The 19840-nt window shown below is 39.7% G+C and overlaps 1 protein-coding gene across 1 annotated transcript; it reads right to left on the reverse strand.

Annotated features, from left to right (window-relative positions):
- Nucleotides 1-13: 13 nt before the first annotated feature.
- On the reverse strand, nt 14-18450 carry zswim7 (zinc finger, SWIM-type containing 7). The gene is made up of 5 exons (XM_069676451.1): nt 18355-18450; nt 16708-16729; nt 14940-15042; nt 2910-3014; nt 14-476 (listed from the first exon to the last, which is right to left on the reverse strand). The coding sequence occupies exons 1-5, from the start codon at nt 18428-18430 to the stop codon at nt 366-368; spliced, it is 417 nt and encodes a 138-aa protein (XP_069532552.1). The 5' UTR covers nt 18431-18450; the 3' UTR covers nt 14-365.
- Nucleotides 18451-19840: the final 1390 nt, after the last annotated feature.

Below are 19840 nucleotides of genomic sequence, written 5' to 3' on the forward strand. Positions count from 1 at the left end.
CTTTATTGTGGGAGTTCATATTTACAAATGACACATTGGGAAACTGATTGTTTTTAAAGTATGTTTGGCGTGCAGACTCTCCTTACTTCCCTAAATGATGCAGCTTCAGATAAAAAGAACCTAAAAATAAAGCCGCTCGAGGAACAGATGCCGCTGCCCTGGAAACAGATTAAGAACCCGTCCAAAAGAAAAATAAATAAAGCAACATCTGGATTCCTTCAGAGAGATATATGAAAGGGCTGATGCCATGGTAGTGTTCCCGAGCTCCGATCCTCTCTGCAGCGACCTAGAGTGATTTAAAAAACATCAGCTTCCATCCACGACGGTCCGTGAGGCTGTGCTGGTCCACCTGCTGCACCGGGACGTCACAGGGCTGCAGTCCCGCTGAGCAGCGCGGACATCTGCTCATCAGACACACTCTCCTGCTGAGTCACGCCCATGGCCTGACACAGGTACACAGCCAGGATGTGTTTGCACTGGGAGAAAGGAGTGCAAACGCTGAATGATTACAAGAACACGGATGTGATTAATGATATGAAGCACACCACGCTGAAAAATGAGTCGCTTTGACTGGCTGGAAATTTTCCGCTGACTAATCTTCAATCTGGGAAAAAGAGTCACAAAGCAAACGGCAGAAACATTTCCAATATTTGTATAAAAGATTAAATGGTTCTAAAAATGAAAAGCACACGTGATTAAGAGGGTCATGAGTGTGGTGCTTTGCAGCGGTGGTGTGATGCATACCATGTAACTCTAGTAGCTGCGCTGAAAGACAAACAGTCCTGCCTTTACGTGCACGCGTCGCTGCACACACGTCATTATTATCAACATTAACATGTTAATCATGGACTTGTTTTCGCCCTCAGTCTGCTCCATGTATTATGAATGAGATTCCCTCCACACTAACACGCCTGTGATGTAGTGTGTCACATAAACAATGAGTCAAAGTGTAGGAAAAGGAGACTTTAGATTGTCCTGTACACTCTAATAGCACATTCAGTGTATAGGGGAGCTGCTTGATCTGTCCTCTGACCGACTTGTCAGAGCAGTTTGGACCTGGTTTGGCCTTTTCCAGTCGGAGTCTGCAGAGGCCCTGAATGAACCGACTGACTTCTCTGTGGGAGGACTGCAGACTGCATGGTCAAAGTCAGAGTCTCTTGAGTATCATTTGGGGTTTGACTTTGGAACTGGAGATTTACATCAAAACCTGATCCGCCACACATGTGACTTAACATAAGAAGCTGCAGCATTTTCTAGAAAGCTCTTACAGCTCCTGCAGAGTTTGATGAGGCAGGGAATAGTTTTATTTTTCGGTCTTTTCGGGCTGTTTTCATGGGGAATGATACCAGTGGAGCTGACTCGCTCACAGGGGAGTCTCTGCAGTCTGCTGCAGCTCTTTTGTTCTCACACTGATTTTAGCAGCATCCTCCAGGGAGACGAGTCTTCCCAATACTTAGGGGACGACACAGGCCGTTAGCTTGCATATATTTAAAGCAAAAACAGCCAGTGAGGGTGGAGACACCCGTCAGCGACCAGACAAGAACCTGACCACAGACATCTGTAACACACATTGTAACATGTGCTTCTTCTCACTTTTGGGCGATGGTTTTCCCCAGGATGCACGCCTGACTGACAGGACACAATGTCTGTGAAACAACTTTCCTGTCTTTGTGTGTGAATATGCTGCTGTCCACACTTTTTTATCAGCATACACAGGAGTGCCAGAGATGGTTTCTGGACAGAGATCAGCCCCAGCAGGACCCCGTGTATGTACATCTGTGCTTTTGTTGTCTTCTCTGTCAGTTATTTTCATTTTATTTTTATTAAAAAGTCTAACTTGTATTATTCAAATCATGTTTTTGCCACCACTCCACTTTCAGCGCCCCGGCGTTTAGGAAACATAAATGTTACTGAGCTACAGTCTGAGAGGCAAAGTTCGCACGGAATGAAATCACTGAAAGTCCTCTGCATGTTTCTCGTTAAAAAAAGGTAGTAGCCATAGTAGATTACTGTTTACTCGCAACACTTGCAGAGAGCGGAGAAGCAGACGCTTAGCTCCGCCTACCCTCTCTGGCAGACCAACCACTGCTGGCTGATGGAAAACGCGTCACTAACTGGGCGCCGCCACAGACACCCAGCCCATAATAATACTATATACTGCAAATGCAAAGGCTTTCATCAGTTCAAACAATTCATCCTTTTTTTGTATGGATATTTTATTTATTTAAAATTCAAAAAATAGCACAGGGTTATTACGATTCTTGAGAGGATCGCATGTTAGAAGATTCCCAGGGACCCCCGGGTCGTGTACCTGGGCCTGATGCTCAGTGACATGATTCAAAAGAAGGACATCTACCTCTTTAAAATCCTGATACTTGCATGTAAAAAGGCCATCATAAGGAACTGGTTAAAAAGTGACCTGCACAGTGGTTGAACATGGTAGAGGAAAGACTGACTCATTATCTAAGGACTAAAGCACGGACCCATGATCACTGCTGCGCTGGGAAAATGGACTGAATATCAGAAAGGGGACGGGTTCGGGTTAGACCGCAGCAGGGCGGAAAAGACTGGATAAAAGGATGTTTACATTGGGAAAAATAGATCAAATGTTTTTTAAAAAACAGCTTTGATTTACTACTTTTTGTGTCCTTCCTTGTTTCTGTAACCACACCTCCAGCCTGACAGGGTCCAATGAGAGTCCTCAGTTTTAGGACAGATAGATAATGTTACTCAAAACAAAACTACTTTCTAAAAGTGGTGAAAAGCTTTAAATCAGAAATGGATCAGTGAGTTATACAAATCTGACATTCTGAACATTCAGTCCCAGCCTTTGGTACTTCACCGTTGTGGTTGGGATCAAAATAAGTATTGAGGTTGGATATGCAGCCCATCCTGTGTGTGAGACTCACCAGAGGACCCTCATTTCTGCGGAGCACCGTGTAGGCGAAGGCCGGGCAGGGGCAGTAGTGACAGGACACGAAGCAGGTGTACAATCGCCCCGAGCCTCCGATCACCTGCAACACATTCATGCAAAGCACATTCAAAAATCTTGCACGGCTTGTTTGAATTGATCTTATAATAAAGATCGCACACAGAGACAAGTTTGGTCCTCTGTGTGGGAGGAGGTTCATAAATGAAGTATGATAACAATGCTGTTTGGATTGGCTTCCAGCTGCTTGTGCTGCAGCTGAGCAGCAGTGGAGACTGTAAAGGTTGGAAAGACAGGAAGGAAAACAAACTCTTTACTGCTTCCCAAAAGTCTCTCAACCAGCACAGACATGAATCAAAGAGGCAAAAACACAAACATGCTTCCAAGTACATTGTTTTTTTTCGTTACCCAAAATATCCACGTTATCTCTGGTGATAGTCACATGAACCAGGTTTTAACACAGTTTGGATTTTTCCATGTCTTATTTCTTTATAACTTGGAATCACTGACTTTTGTAATGATGGAAAAGTAATGTCAAAACTTTTTTCTTTTTTTTTTTCTTTTAAATTTTAAGATCATTTCAATTAGAAAGGAGTTTTATTGCCTTATAGGTTTGAACATACAAGGAACACAATCAGAATGATAAATCACATTTTATTTGCATAGCGCCAAATCATAACCAAAGTTATCTCAAGACACTTTGCAAAAAGTGTAGACCGTACTCTTTGTTATGTTATTTAGAGAGAGACCCAACATGAATCACCATGACTTAGCAACATTTGGCAGCAGTGGCAGGAAAAACTCTTTAACAGGCAGAAACCTCGAGCAGAACCAAACTCATGTTGAACATCTGCCTCGACTGAATGGGCCGAAAACTGGGATAGAGGAAGAGACAGGATAGAGATGGGCAGACAGAGCTACAACACCAACATATGTTCTTGTTACATCATCAACAACAACAACAACAACAACAACAGATAATACAGACTTAAAGTTGTAATCTTGATGATCTCAGTTTGGTCTCTTTGGTGACACCTGTGGTGATAAACGGTAATTGCGGAAGCACACTTCCCAGATATCCAGACAGTGCTGCATGTGTGACGTCCACGGTTGGCTCCTGTTGTAACTCTTGATTTTCCTGGCTGACGGTCGCTTTCCTTTTCAGACTGTTTGCTTCATCTGAGCGTCGAGTTTGTTTCTTTTTCTTTGGATTTTCACTTCTTGTTGAAGTTGTATCTGTAGTCATCCATCTGTTCTTTGTTTGTTCAGCCATAGTAGATTACTGTTTACTCACAACACTTGCAGAGACCGGAAAAGCAGCCGCTTAGCTCTGCCTACCTTCTCTGGCAGACCAACCACTGCTGGCTGATGGAAAACGCGTCACTAACTGGGCGCCGCCACAGACACCCAGTCTGTAATAATACTATATACTGCAAATGCAAAGGCTTTCATCAGTGGGCCAGAGGCTCAGTCACCATGTGTTACCTTATTCAGAGAGAGATAGAGACTTATAGACATTTATTTACATGAAAATCTGGGATTATTACTTTAAGGCTTCAATGTCAATAATAATAGTAAAAATGTCTAATATTAGCAAGCAGCAGTACTGTAGAGAAACCAATATAAAATACAATTAACATGGAAAAATGATTTAAATATGTACAATAAATAAAGTGTAATGAAAAGCTTGTGCAGGTATGTGCAAGATGTCGGAAAAGGTGTGCAAAAGTTTAGTGTGCAATGTACAGAGATACTCATCCCGATTATGTGCCTTAGTGTGATGCATCGAGTCCGATGTAGAGGCTTAATGAAATCATGTTACATTACTGTAACATAAAGAGACTAGACTTGATGAAAGTCTGTGTCGCACTGCAGGGACAGGGGCCTTAGTGATGAGCGCAGCAGCAGATGGGAAGAACCTGTTTTTGCAGTGTGACGTTTTGGTCCTGATGAGGAGGGTCTCAAAGAGTGCATCAAGAACATGTCCTTGTATGTGTAAACCTAGTGATGTCATGGAGACAAGCCCTGCAGCTGCTTCATGTGTGAAATCAAACTGTTCACATGTTATAACAGAAGTCATGGTGTCATAGTTTCATAGTAGTGACAGAACAGTGGTCGGGTTGAAGGTGAGGGTGTCCGCACCGACCTCATCATTTCACATGAGTTATTTGGAGGAGAGGAGATAGAAATGATGCATTTTTAAACAACCAAACTGCATGTGGTGTCTAACGGCCTCGGCTGACAGAGCCTCCTGTCCGTGATGCTGGCATTTACTCCGAGCTAAAGACAGTGATAAAAGCATCGTTCTCATGCACATGACACACGAGGACATTAAGCCGGTGGATCAGCCTGACACTTCACATTAAGTAATGCTTCCTACGAAGCAGAGCAGGCACCATTATTCCCCCAGAGCTTCAATATATTACCTTCTCTTGTGACCTACAGAAGTAGAAAAAACCCTCTTATTTCATCAGCGTGACATTTCATTATAAATAAGACACAAAAGAGACGACTACATGAACCAGAACACGCCAATAGAGATGAATAAAGCACAATGCACAGCAGGGGCAGGAAAGTAACACTAAAACTGTGGAGAAAAGCCAAGGAGCGCTGCGGTCTCCAAACAGCCAGGTTTATTGAAAACCAGCTCACACTCTAGCTCTTTCTGTTGTCCGCTGTCAATGTAGATTATGTCACTCTGAAAATCTGGTACCAAACAGTTTCAACGGACAACCAAAATTAGGCCTCAACTGCCTGACAGGGATCTACGTTTCCTCAAAACTACAGCACACATCAAGACCTGCTGTTAAGTCGCTGCAGAATAAAGAGTGAGAGCTGACGCTTCAGCACAGCTCTGGCTCCATCTCTGCTGGCTCTCACAGGAATACTTCCCTGGAAGTGGACATGAGCCAGCGGGGCCAGGAGTTTGGATGGCCCTCTGTCCGCTTGTTCCACACCACAAACAAGGCTTCAGGGAAATTAAAAGCTCTGGGAAGTAATTGAGATACACAACCCTCTGTCTGTATCCGCCAAGCTTAGCACAGGGGGACTTCTCTGGCAGAAACCCTGTACTGTAGGTCGTAGGACTTTCATGTGCTTCACGTGTGTCCTGTCCAAAAAGCCTTCGTCTATGACTCATAGAGTTTGACAGTGCAAATTCAAATTCAAATATAACTATCATAAGCACCCAAGCTCCTGTGAACACATCCCCCACCTACAACAAACAGTGGAGTGAACAACACAACACTATAAAACAAGATAATAATGCTGAGTACTTTTTTTTCACTGAAGTGTATATTTTTGATGTTCTTGTGAAAACCAAATATACTCCGAATTAAGGATGCAGGGAAACATGAACAGGGGTAATTATTACAGCATCACAGCAGGTGATCAACTTACATCTCAGCCTGGTTAATTACCAAATTGAAGATCCATTCAAGGTATTTATGGTGCTATTTTACACATCGTTATCATACTTTTTTAAAGGTTTTTTTTTTTTTTTACCATTTGTGCCTTTATTGATAGGACAGCTGAAGATAGACTAGAAATAATGGGAGGAGAGAGTGGAAGGATGACATGCAGCGAAGGGCAGAGAGTGGGGGTCGAGCCAGCGGCGGCTGTAGTCTCTGTATATGGGGCGCCTGCTCTACCAACTGAGCTAAACCAGCGCCCCTGTTTCACACATTTTAATACACGCATAATGCATCAACATAGCATCCAAACCTCCTTTACTCATGCACACTAAAGCTGCCTTATGGACTTGTACCCTGTCCTAAACTAAAAAAGCTGTAGTCAACAATTTAGAGCAGAGTGATATAAACAGATAGCCTTTGCATATTACACTATTTAAAATATACGTGAACTATAGTAAACTTAAACAAGTTAAAAAAAGTCTAGACAACATACTCAGTAAAGAAGGATGTTCTTTAGAGGCTCTTTTAACAAGACAATTTACATGTGGGTTCTCAGGTGTTATTTAAGTTTATTACTCGGCTGTGTTAAATACTTGATTGTGATTGGTTAATCATGGCATTCTGAGGTCTGTTATTTCTCAAGAACAAACTGTTGTTAAGAAAAACAGGCTGTTGCTAGGGATGCAGCTCTAATCACGATCCAATCCGGAGGACTAACTGTATTCATATCAATCCACCGAAAGAAGTCCGGTAAATTTACGTTGGTCTGTTTTCATAAAAAACGAAAATATATGTAAACAGTGGAGAGAAAGCAATTAAACAATGCAAAAACTGAAGGCTATGACAGAGAGATGTACAAAACTGAAGACGGCACATTAAGTTAACTTTAAACAGAACACAGGACGGGATACAGCAGTGTTTAAAGTCAAAATGTCAACAGACTCTGACAGTGACGAGACAGAAAACCTCAATCAGGTGCGCCGATTCCTGCGGTCCGGTTCACTAGGTCTTACTTCACCATCAGAGGACATGTTTCCATTTAATCTGAGTAATAACAGCTCTGTTAGCTCATTTTAATACGAGTAAAAACAGCTAGGTTAGCTCATTTTAATGTGAGTAAAAACAGCTAGGTTAGCTCATTTATTGAGAGTAACAACAGCTAGGTTAGCTCATTTGAAAACGAGTAAAAACATCTAGGTTAGCTCATTTTAAAGTAAGTAAAAACAGCTAGGTTAGCTCATTTTAATACGAGTAAAAACATCTAGGTTAGCTCATTTATTGAGAGTAACAACAGCTAGGTTAGCTCATTTTAATGCGAGTAAAAACAGCTAGGTTAGCTCATTTTATTGAGAGTAAAAACAGCTAGGTTAGCTCATTTTATTGAGAGTAAAAACAGCTAGGTTAGCTCATTTTAATGCGAGTAAAAACAGCTAGGTTAGCTCATTTTATTGAGAGTAAAAACAGCTAGGTTAGCTCATTTTATTGAGAGTAAAAACAGCTAGGTTAGCTCATTTGAAAACGAGTAAAAACATCTAGGTTAGCTCATTTTAATATGAGTAAAAACAGCTAGGTTAGCTCATTTGAAAACGAGTAAAAACATCTAGGTTAGCTCATTTTAAAGTGAGTAAAAACAGCTAGGTTAGCTCATTTTAATACGAGTAAAAACATCTAGGTTAACTCATTTATTGAGAGTAACAACAGCTAGGTTAGCTCATTTGAAAACGAGTAAAAACATCTAGGTTAGCTCATTTGAAAACGAGTAAAAACATCTAGGTTAGCTCATTTTATTGAGAGTAAAAACAGCTAGGTTAGCTCATTTTATTGAGAGTAAAAACAGCTAGGTTAGCTCATTTTAATATGAGTAAAAACAGCTAGGTTAGCTCATTTTATTGAGAGTAAAAACATCTAGGTTAGCTCATTTTATTGAGAGTAAAAACATCTAGGTTAGCTCATTTGAAAACGAGTAAAAACAGCTAGGTTAGCTCATTTGAAAACGAGTAAAAACAGCTAGGTTAGCTCATTTTAATGCGAGTAAAAACAGCTAGGTTAGCTCATTTTAATGCGAGTAAAAACATCTAGGTTAGCTCATTTTATTGAGAGTAAAAACAGCTAGGTTAGCTCATTTTAATATGAGTAAAAACAGCTAGGTTAGCTCATTTTATTGAGAGTAAAAACATCTAGGTTAGCTCATTTTATTGAGAGTAAAAACATCTAGGTTAGCTCATTTGAAAACGAGTAAAAACAGCTAGGTTAGCTCATTTGAAAACGAGTAAAAACAGCTAGGTTAGCTCATTTTAATGCGAGTAAAAACAGCTAGGTTAGCTCATTTTATTGAGAGTAAAAACAGCTAGGTTAGCTCATTTTAATGCGAGTTAAAACATCTAGGTTAGCTCATTTTATTGAGAGTAACAACAGCTAGGTTAGCTCATTTTAATGCGAGTAAAAACAGCTAGGTTAGCTCATTTTATTGAGAGTAAAAACAGCTAGGTTAGCTCATTTTAATGCGAGTAAAAACAGCTAGGTTAGCTCATTTTATTGAGAGTAAAAACAGCTAGGTTAGCTCATTTTATTGAGAGTAAAAACAGCTAGGTTAGCTCATTTGAAAACGAGTAAAAACAGCTAGGTTAGCTCATTTTAATGCGAGTAAAAACAGCTAGGTTAGCTCATTTTATTGAGAGTAAAAACAGCTAAGTTAGCTCATTTTAATGCGAGTAAAAACAGCTAGGTTAGCTCATTTTATTGAGAGTAAAAACAGCTAGGTTAGCTCATTTTAATGCGAGTTAAAACATCTAGGTTAGCTCATTTTATTGAGAGTAAAAACAGCTAGGTTAGCTCATTTTAATGCGAGTAAAAACAGCTAGGTTAGCTCATTTTATTGAGAGTAAAAACAGCTAGGTTAGCTCATTTTAATGCGAGTAAAAACAGCTAGGTTAGCTCATTTTATTGAGAGTAAAAACAGCTAGGTTAGCTCATTTTATTGAGAGTAAAAACAGCTAGGTTAGCTCATTTTAATGCGAGTAAAAACAGCTAGGTTAGCTCATTTTATTGAGAGTAAAAACAGCTAGGTTAGCTCATTTTATTGAGAGTAAAAACTGCTAGGTTAGCTCATTTTATTGAGAGTAAAAACAGCTAGGTTAGCTCATTTTAATGCGAGTAAAAACAGCTAGGTTAGCTCATTTGAAAACGAGTAAAAACAGATAGGTTAGCTCATTTGAAGAAGGCTACAGAGTTAACCGTTGCTATGGAAGTATTTGTTTACTATACATTATCCCTTACTTTTATAACAGTCCAAAACCAAAATCAAAGACATTCAATATGACCAAAACAGTAATAAGCATCTACGTATTTAACCGACATTTAAGCACTACTGTCACCGCCAACAACGTCAATATTTTGGTGCATAAAAGGCAAAACAAGAAGAATACACCATTCAGTACCTCTGTTTCCTAACAGATCACCGGTGACTATGAAAAGGTCACTGAGTGTTATAAATGAGATTAGATAAAAAAAAACAGAAAGCAGAGAAATGCAGAGCTCTCATGAGTTATTCATTTGTTGTGAGGAAAGAGGAGAGCAAGTAGCCATGACAACGAAGAAACTATTGCACCCATCAGAAAGAGTATTGAAACAGGATGTCAACAATGGCAAAATTTGTTTCTTTAACTACTATTTCATAATTTTTGTGACACACAGCAGTAAACTCAATATGCTGTTCTGTGAAAGAATAGATTTTCATACCAAACCAACTCCATAGTCTCATATTTCAAAAGAGAAGAGGAAATAAAATATTTCAGTTAACCTTCATTCTTTCTAATGTCCAGCAGGGGGAGATTTCACTTGTTGTAAAATAAGTCTGATTGTATAAAACCAGATGAGAAAATGAGCCTAATTCTCACTTTAATTTCTACCTCAGTAAACATCTTCCATATGAGTTTATCGTCTCAATTGCCAGTTTCAAGTCTTCTTCAATACAGCATGATATTTATTTTGTCATTGGAATAAAATCGAGGATAAAGCAGGGTACGCTTCAGGGCAACATAGCAACCTTTGATTGACAGGTAGCTACCACAGCGGTTAACAAGAAAATAGTCCTATCAATTCATATCCATCCTGTTGTCCATATATGGTCACTTAGTTACTTGGTTAAAAAAAAACAAGATGGCAAGGCTTCAAAAGAAGCTTTATAAAACAATGGATGACTCCAGGGTGGCTCAGTCCACTTCTTTTATACAGTCTTTTATCCAAACATGGATATGACAATTTAAGATAAATAGTTTCAGCTTTTCTTATTATTTGTTTTGATCTGATGAGACAAATCTGCCCCGTCATGGTCTCCCACCCTTACAGGAAATTTTTAAGGACTGAAATTCTGATGACTAATTGTGGTTGGGTTATATTTTTAGATGAGTCTGTGCTCCTCAAAGTGTCATCACTGCCTTCACTAATTTCCAGAGGTTTAACAACGTTCTTCTAACCAACTGTGGCGTCACAGGCGGCCCAAAAAAGGTCTATCCTGAGGAGAAACATACGGCCCACCAACCTGACATGCCATGTCTGTCGTGACTCAACCTTTGATCCTCCGGGTGCCATCATCACTTCCTTTCCTCCAGCTTCTATTTCTTTAAAGTCAAAGACCAGAAAATATCTAAATGCCATCCAGCCACATTTTGGTTTTAGATTAAAGCCAACATGTAAGAAGAGCTTGGTTGGTTATTAACAGCTGCCTGCTGAAGCCCTTACTGTCAAATCCTAAAATATTAACCTAAATATTGAGACAACATGACTTAGAGAAAGACCCTGTGTAAACTCTAGTCCCACTTTATGCTTCACTAACTGTTTGAACATAAACAGACCTGCTAAGATAACAGGAACAACACTCGTCATTACAAGACAAACCATCTTCAGAGATTTATCACAAAGAGGAAGAAGAACATCTTTATTACGCTGTTCATGTTGAACAACTTCCTGGGGAATTCGTGCTGATTAGCACATGATGTGACGCTAATAACTCTAAAAGTGAAACCTAATCCTATGAGTCCAGAAGCATCAGGACTCTAACGTCATTAAACTCAACAATTTTTGGTCTTGTTGGTATGAAGCATTAAAAGTTTGCTATTTAAGCCAGGCAGGTAATTTGAGGCAGAACACGTTCAAGAGTTCAGAGGGAGTGGCTTTGACATTTCACAGGTCGGATACTTTCAAAATCTGGATTATTCTTTCTGGTTTCTTCAATGGTGCCTTCTCCAGGTTTAACAACAAGGTAACTGAAATGTTCTAGGTTTTCAATAAAAAAATTCTCTTTATGTTCTCATACACTGAAAACAAGGATCTGGAGGGTGTCATTAAAAGAATACTTTGACGTTTTTGGAAACTTGTTTTTATGGGAAGCTTAATATCACTCTAACTGTACAACAAATACTGAGCTCCAGCTCGCAGACAGCGGGGCCTCGCACAAAGACTTGAAAATAAGAGAAACAGCCGCCTGGCTCCGACTGAAGGAAACAAAGAGCATAGTTGTGCGTATCCACTGAACGCAAACTGACATGGCTGAAAATTCGCCTCCATTCATTGTGTATTGCAAGCAGCTGATTCGCTGCTCAAAGCATGCTGGGATACCTAGCAGCTTTTCTCCCTCATTTAATAACAATGTTATCCTGTTAAGTTGGGTCGGGAATCACAGGGTAACTCGCGATACGATACGCGATACGATACGCGATACTTGGCCCACGATAACGATAATATCACGATACAGCAATTCTGTGATAATTGATATATTGCCAATCATATAATGAAACATCACGATATCTGATTCACTTCTTCTTTGGCCAAATAGTTTCCATTAAGGTTAGCCTCAGTCATGTCAGAAGCGGCATCACGAGGAGTCATGAAGTAGTGATGCAGGGAGAATAATTGTATTGCACAGTGAGGAGGACAACGTTATATTGCTGTATCGATATTTTGTTCCACCCCTGCTGTTAAGTATACAATCTTGTAGGGAGCTGTTTGGAAGGAAAAAACTCCTCAATGCACGCCAACCAGTGATCAGCGAGCTGGACGGAAGCGAGTGTGGGCGAATTTAATTAAAAAAGTTGCCAGAAAACCAGGTCAGACGTCAGAAAGCAACTTCCCCAGCCGTAAAAAAACAAACAAACAAACCCAACTTGTTTTTACACACATTATATTGTGATGAAAATTTGTGTAATAAATTAACAAAGATAAAACTGGCTCAAATCTTTGTCACTATGTTTTTGTGCTATACAGCTAGCTGAACACAGCACCTGTGTCACATCATCATTCCAATAGCAGACGTGCCGTTTCTTTTTCAGCAAGTGAAACCTCAAAGTCACAAGTGACAGCGAACTGGGGCTTTCTCTGATGAAAGGGTGAGACCATGTGGTGAGAACATGAAGGCAGGCTGTCTGTGAAGGCTTGGAGCATGTGTGTAACTCTAATTCATCGAGTTTCAAGTAGTCTTTTACTGTGTGTTTATTTGACACTGTCATATTGTGATGTCCATAAAACTAGAGTTCTATCACGGCCCTACTTCAGAGGTGCTTCACAGATTTAGTTACCTTGAGTCATCGCGGCTTGGTAAGACAGCGAGGAAACCTGTGTGTCAAGTGTTGAACTAATTTGGAAAAACAGCTGCGTCTGAGTGGCTGCCTGCATCTGCATGTGCGGGTGATGTGGACACTGAAGTGTTGTAGCGCAGCAATAAAGCAGAGCACAGAGGGAGAGAGGTGTGACCTTCCCACGGACACAGACACAAACTGTCTTACCGGCAACTAATGTTCAGCAAATTCTTATCTGTTCTCAACTAACAAAATAATGCCACGAAACACTGTAGGAGTTTCATTTAAACTGGACTAAAAATGATTTCATTATTGATGAATCTGTTTTTTTATGCAATTAATGAATGAATCATTTCGACTATGGGATAGTAGTACTTACACTTCCAGAAGTGATGTCTGAAAACAACTTGTTTTGTTCAACCAGCCCTCCAAAACAAAGCATATTTAACATATTTTAATCATTCGTATGTTTTTATTTCATTATAAGCGCAAGAAAATCCTGCAGTTATTATTTATTATCAAAACAGTTGTAAATGAATCTTTAAGCCATAGACTGAATATGAGCTCAGGCAGCACAAACAGGATGTTTAGGAAACACAGAAAGCAGTGTGAGGTTTGAACCATCTAATCTATATCTATACATCATCATCATCATCATCATCATCATTCATGACTGAATAATCAAATGTAATTTAATGTATGTGATTACTGTTTTTGTTTTTCATTCAGTTTGAAATAAATCACTTCTAAAAATCTCAGAGAAACAACAGTCACAGCCAGACAACAAGACAAAGACCAAGATGACATTTGTTTAAAAAAATAATTAATAAATAAATAACTAATTTCCAGTACATGCTGCTGGACCACAGCACGTCAGGCAGCCTTGAGGGAAATGAAGCCCAACAGTAAAGATAACAACAATTGAGTTAAGACGTCCCAGAGGGCAGAACGCTCGTCTTTATTTAGCTGCATTGTATTTTTCAGTTCCTATCATAAAGCTGTTTTGTTCTTGACGGAGTTTACAGGAAATTTGGGTCACAATGACCACAACCTCAGAGGACTGACTGGATTCTCCCACCACGCTTCACTTGATGTCCTTCTGAGATCTTTTTTACTTTAGGGACGGGTCGGCCCAGTGACTTTTATGACTTTTAAGAACTTCTTCTTTGTGGAGTCAAATGGAAACATGTGATATTCTTTATTTGTAATGTTCTTTAGAAAATGTGCAGATCTGACAACTCCCACTCCACTGTGGAACAAATACAGAGGGAGTTTCCTATCAGGGTTTGTCGGGGAACATTTGATATTACAATATAACCCACAGATGCATTAACACAATTTCCTAATAGAAAACCCTGGGCAGGTCAGGTAACACCTTTAACTGTGGTCTTAAAGAGTCACTGCAAGTATCCACCTGTGATTGACTCCTAGCCTCGATTACACTCAAGATTATAAGGATAAGCCTGTCACTGAGTAATTTTTATGAGCCGTGTCGGGACTTCCAAACTAAAATTACATTTTAACTAGTTTGAACACAATTTCTTTACAGATTAACTCTCTAGGCTGCTTCCTCAGACTGTAAGCCTAAAGCTGGGTTAGAACTGGTTTAGAACCAAGTACAACAAGTCTCGTTAATCTTGATTACAAATGTATACTGTTATTTGATATGCTTTTATTGAGAGAAAACAAAGCTGAACTGGAACTATTTCAAATTACTACACGAGTAACAGAACATGCAACTTAACACTGATGTCTATTAGTCTGATTTGATTGAACAAAAACACTCCTCTGCACCACAATCATGTTGTTGTTAAGTTGTCACCTGTTTGCTGAGAGGCCCTGAGAGGCCTTGAGAGGCCCTGAGAGGCAGGTGTACAAAAAGATTATTTTGCGGAGAGAAGGTGTTTTCTCTCCTGTGTTGATTTGCCTCTCCGGGCTTTTGTGAGATATTGTAACTTAATTTGTAGAACATAAACTGTGGGCTACTGTCTGTAAAGGTACAGAGTTGACAGAAGCCTGACAGACCTGGAATGCTTTGCGTCCACTGGGAGATGACACACAGGTGACTGATCGCTGGTCAACCAGGTCCAAAGCCTGCAGCGCACAGGGCCCAAAGACAAACTTCAGCCTGAAAGATGTGACAGAAAAACAGGTCAGAGGGGGCCAAAGATTTAAAGACATCCACAATTTGAGTCTTTTGGACTCAAGTCTAAATTTAAAAAATCCTCACTTTCAAACAAACTTTGTCTTGTAGCCACACAGCTCTCCTGTGAGTGGTTGAAAAGGGGTTTGCACTAACACTGACATTACTGGGAAAGTCTGGACTTAACCACAGAAGTTCCTTCTAAGTAATGCTTCATGATGAGGACAAGAATTCATGATTCATTTGACAACATCCATTTCATCTTTTCAGTGAAACATTTTTACAAAAGATAAAAATGTAAATTGCTATTTTTTCTTTTTACAGTGATCCCTGTTATGCATTACATTAGAGAAAAATTGTTAGTTTTTAATAACATTTTATGCAATCATTCAAGTTTTCTCCTGAGGGGCAGAAATGAGAGAAAGTGGGAGATAAATCTAAACATCCTGAGTGTGAAGAAGAGCTCCTAAACCAGAAGCTTCATGACCAACTGACAGGATGTGGCCACGCTGACCCAGACAGTGAGCACCTCTTCACTCTCGGTTACTCAAACCACTGTGTGAGGAAGTGTCTCAGTGAAGACACGGAGCAGAATCATGACACCGTGTCTCAGAGTGCCGAGTCACTTTGGCAAAACCAGACAGTAAAAAAGCCTCTGCTGTCGTCCTCAGTGTGTTTCTACTCTTTATACACGCTCGAGATCAGCTGTGTGCCCTTTTTACTGACATCAGAACTCAGACAGAAGAGGACTTCTAGATTTTGGGAAGCCTTAAAGTCAAAAACCTTCAAATAAGGTTTGAATAATGTCATTTGTTAGTAATGGAAGTTAACATGTCATGGGAATAAGAGGATTGGTACTAATGGAAGTCTGGGAGCTTTCTAATGAAGTGAACGTCTAGAAATGATCAACCATTGCTAATTAGCTGAGATACTTCTGTGAGAGGAAAGAGGGAGGATACCTGCATGTGTGATACAGACACAGTAAACCGACTGTCTCAGCATCCATCAAGGCCACAGAGCTGAGAGGCCTCACAAAGAGGGCACCAACATCTGTGTTGAGTACAACTCATCCAACTTGAACTTCCGTTCAACTCGGGACAATCTACATATGCACACACATCTCTGTGATGAAAGGAGACACACAAGAGGAAGAGATACTGGGGGTGTGCTAACACCCAATATAGCACCTGCAGCCTCTGCTCAGAGAAGAAATATCAGAGCTCTAGAACTAGTCTGGCCTCGTCTCTCTTCCTTTTGCTCTGCTTCTCTCTTCTTTGTTTCTCTTCCTTTTTCAGGTTACTGGTTGGAGGGCCGGGAATCGCTCTGAAATCACTACCAAAACTGTAAGAGGAAAAAGGCAAAGCTTTACCTTCACCAGAAATTAGTTTAGCGAGAATAGACTGATAGCACCTCTCTGAAGGGAAAAAAAAACGCGTATCTGGAAAACATATTGGCACACATGCATACATGAGTGTTCACAAATGTCTTTGAATAAAGAAAATTAACTCTCTTCTCTTCATTTCTCTGAGTGGTGAATAAACTCTTGAGTTACGACGGTTTCCATCCCTGGTGAGGATACGACCCTCCCAGCATGCCCCCTTGACAATTGAGGTTGTTTATAAGTGAAAGGCATTTCTGACAGGTACTTACGCGATGAGCAGGTCATTAGGAACTGCAAGAAAGCAAAATAAGATCAGTCATTAAACGTTCGACTTGTATTTAAAAACTTAAAACATCCAAATATAAAAGAGTAATAACATCATCAAATCATGGGAAAATCGTGGTGAAATGCATGAACGAATATGGGGTGAGGGAACTATACTAAGATACACAGATATAGCCTTAACTTCCCCTTTATAGTTCTTTCACTTCTCAAAACATGTTTATGAGCCACTTGAGAAGTTGACCAAGATGAGAATGCCTGTTGATTTCATTTTCGGAGGCATTAAACTTCTGGCAAACTGCATTTGAAAAGACAGCCCTGGTTTCTTATTAAAGCATTTTGTGTTCACATTGGCCACTGATTTAGTATAAAACACCTATAACTCTGTTAAATCATAGACGTTTTACTGCTACTTTTTGTGAAGGATTTGACTACTTTCCTGTCCACTCCAAGAGATCCAGCAACATTCAGGTGGGTGGAGAAGAGGGCTGATGGCAAAACAGTTCTAGGGCCAGGTCTAATTACAGATAACATGTTCAGATAATTATGAGGTTAAAAAAAGAGGCGAGGCAATGCACTGCACTGGCTGTGTGTCAGCTATCAACCCAGCAGTATTGTTCAGGTGTGTGACATCAGTATGAACAATAAATCACCCTTTCCTGAAGTAAAGCTGAACAGGTTCTTCAGTTTGATAGTTTAAAAATAACGAAGTACAGATAAACCTCAATTATTAACGACAGTAATAAAAGTCTGTGTTGGAGGAGGTCATCCTTTACGGTCAAAACTTTGATGCATGTGTCTCGTGGCATGTCCTAACAGACAAACTCTGATCTAAGAAAACTGAACAAAAATATTCAATACCTGTTATTTATCAGTTTGACAGGCTGGTGATAAAGATGATTTAGACCTACCGGTATGTAAAATAAGTCAGTCTAATCATGCCTTTCTTAGAACTAGCAATCAGACATAAAGGCTGGCTCAGCTCCATGAGACTGAGCCAATAAGCCATTCCAGTGAGAATGCACAATAGGCCTCTTTCACAGCACAGGTGCAAATAATAAAATTAATTAGTTTATCTGTTTCTAGGTCATGACACATCAAGATAGCATAGCCAGTGTTGATATTTGTAGTACCAGCTTTTTCCAACTATGACAAGTCAAATGTCTGCTGTAAATAAGGCAAGGAACCTGGAAATTACCATCTATAAACCATTATTTTAGTAAAGTTATTGATTAGCATGTTAAAACTGTAGGCTATATAACGTTTATTTTTACCGAGTTTCTTTACAGTTTACAGAAGTGTGTGCTGTCCTAAGAAAAGACGACAGGAGATCAAAGTGTGTCCAAGCAGCGCCACCTACAGCTCAAATATTGCATCTGCATACTGCATCTTTGTAAAATGCTTGAACAGTAAGTCAAAATGTACTCAATGCTACATTATCGTTACATTGGAGCATACTCATGCCAGTTGTGTTTAATAAATGCCAAAGAAACGTTAACTGTCCCTTCTTGATTAATTTGCTCAGAGTCCCGTTTTGTTGCATACTGCTATAACAACTGCAACGGCTACTTTAACATGCTAATTTTCAAGGGGTCAACTTTCACGTTTATCTCCCTTTACCACTCGTGTCTTACTTTGAGACGTTTCCTGGTATGTGTTTTGAATATCTCGGAAAAGTTGTTCGGCCACAGCAGGTAAATGTATATTCATTTTATCAGCCTATTTTGTTTCAGGAAGTTATCGACTCTTCTAGCCAATAAGGCGCGACCAAAAGTACTACTTCCGGGTAAAACGGTTGTTTTCCCTCCAAAATAAAAGTCCTGTATCTCAGTCGGTCAGGTTTGCTGGAAGAACGTTGACTTCTAGCTTACAAATTGATCAGGTGGAGGTTAATTTCACATTTCTGCGATTAAAGAGGCATTTCCTTTGTAAGAAAGACACCTTTTGACACTCAGACACTAGTTTGAGTTATATCTATATATCTAAGACCCGAAGTAGTCTTATAGGCTGGTGACAAACTGTCAAAAAGGGCTTTAGTTGTCGAGATACCCCTACCGGAGGTATAACTAAACCCAACAATGTTTTCCTCATCTCCAAGGTCTCCCATATATGAAATGGATTCTTGGATAAAATTGTTTCACTGCTAAGATTGTAAAATTGACAGATATTGTCATATACCTCCAAACCAAAGAATGGCCTAAAATATAGCCTGTCCGTAATGGAGTTAAGACATATAAACTAATGCAGAATAATAACACAAGCTCTGAGAGCTTTGAAACTTGGCAGGTTGGTAGCCAGGGAGTTGCTTTACTTACTAGAAAAACCTGGATGTGAATATCTTGATGTATGAAATGGATGGAGACCTATAAACACATACCTTAAATAAGCGGACATTCAAAAAAAAAAAAATCTATGCAGAATGTTATCATTTACTTTGTAGTTGCTTTGCCAGGGATTATCATAGGAACACATATGATGGCTTGTTGGAAAGGTGAGGTTCTCTCTCCTGAGCAAGGGTAAGTATGTTGGAGGCCTTCTAGTGTGGGGTTTTGGACATATGGATCTTTTTTCTTGCTCTTTTCAAAATGTTTCCCACAAATGATACAAAGATTTGGATCCAATGTCTGTAAGACATCCTCCATAATTCAACAAACTAGTAAAAAGGGAAAAATAATATACATTTCAGAATTTGCATTTTCATAATACAATGTAAAATTACACATGCACAGAATGGTGCTAATTCAGAGGGCTTAGAGATGAGGAAAAACATTGTTGGGTTTAGTTATACCTCCGGTAGGGGTATCTCGAAATTTCGGGAGCATTGTCACTAGCCTATTAGTTGTGTGTATGCTCAAGTCCCAGGCACATGTATATCCATGACAATTTATGTCATGGATGGCAAGTATATCACTGTTCCACTAGACTATTGATTTCATGCTGATCCATAATGTGTTTGAATCATACTATCTTAATTTTCTAATGTTTCCCCACTAGGCACACATTTTAATTAATATAACCATTAATATAACCTTACACCACAGTAGAATAGCCATAATTCCTTGCTTTGTATTTAGTAGTTTCTTTTGTATGCCTGTCCCAGGGCTGCTTCGAAACAGATCT

The sequence above is a fragment of the Semicossyphus pulcher genome, unplaced genomic scaffold (assembly GCF_022749685.1).
Source record: "Semicossyphus pulcher isolate SPU_LCO1_2020_fin unplaced genomic scaffold, fSemPul1.0.p SCAF_10, whole genome shotgun sequence".
In the NCBI taxonomy this organism is placed as follows: Eukaryota; Metazoa; Chordata; class Actinopteri; order Labriformes; family Labridae; genus Semicossyphus; species Semicossyphus pulcher.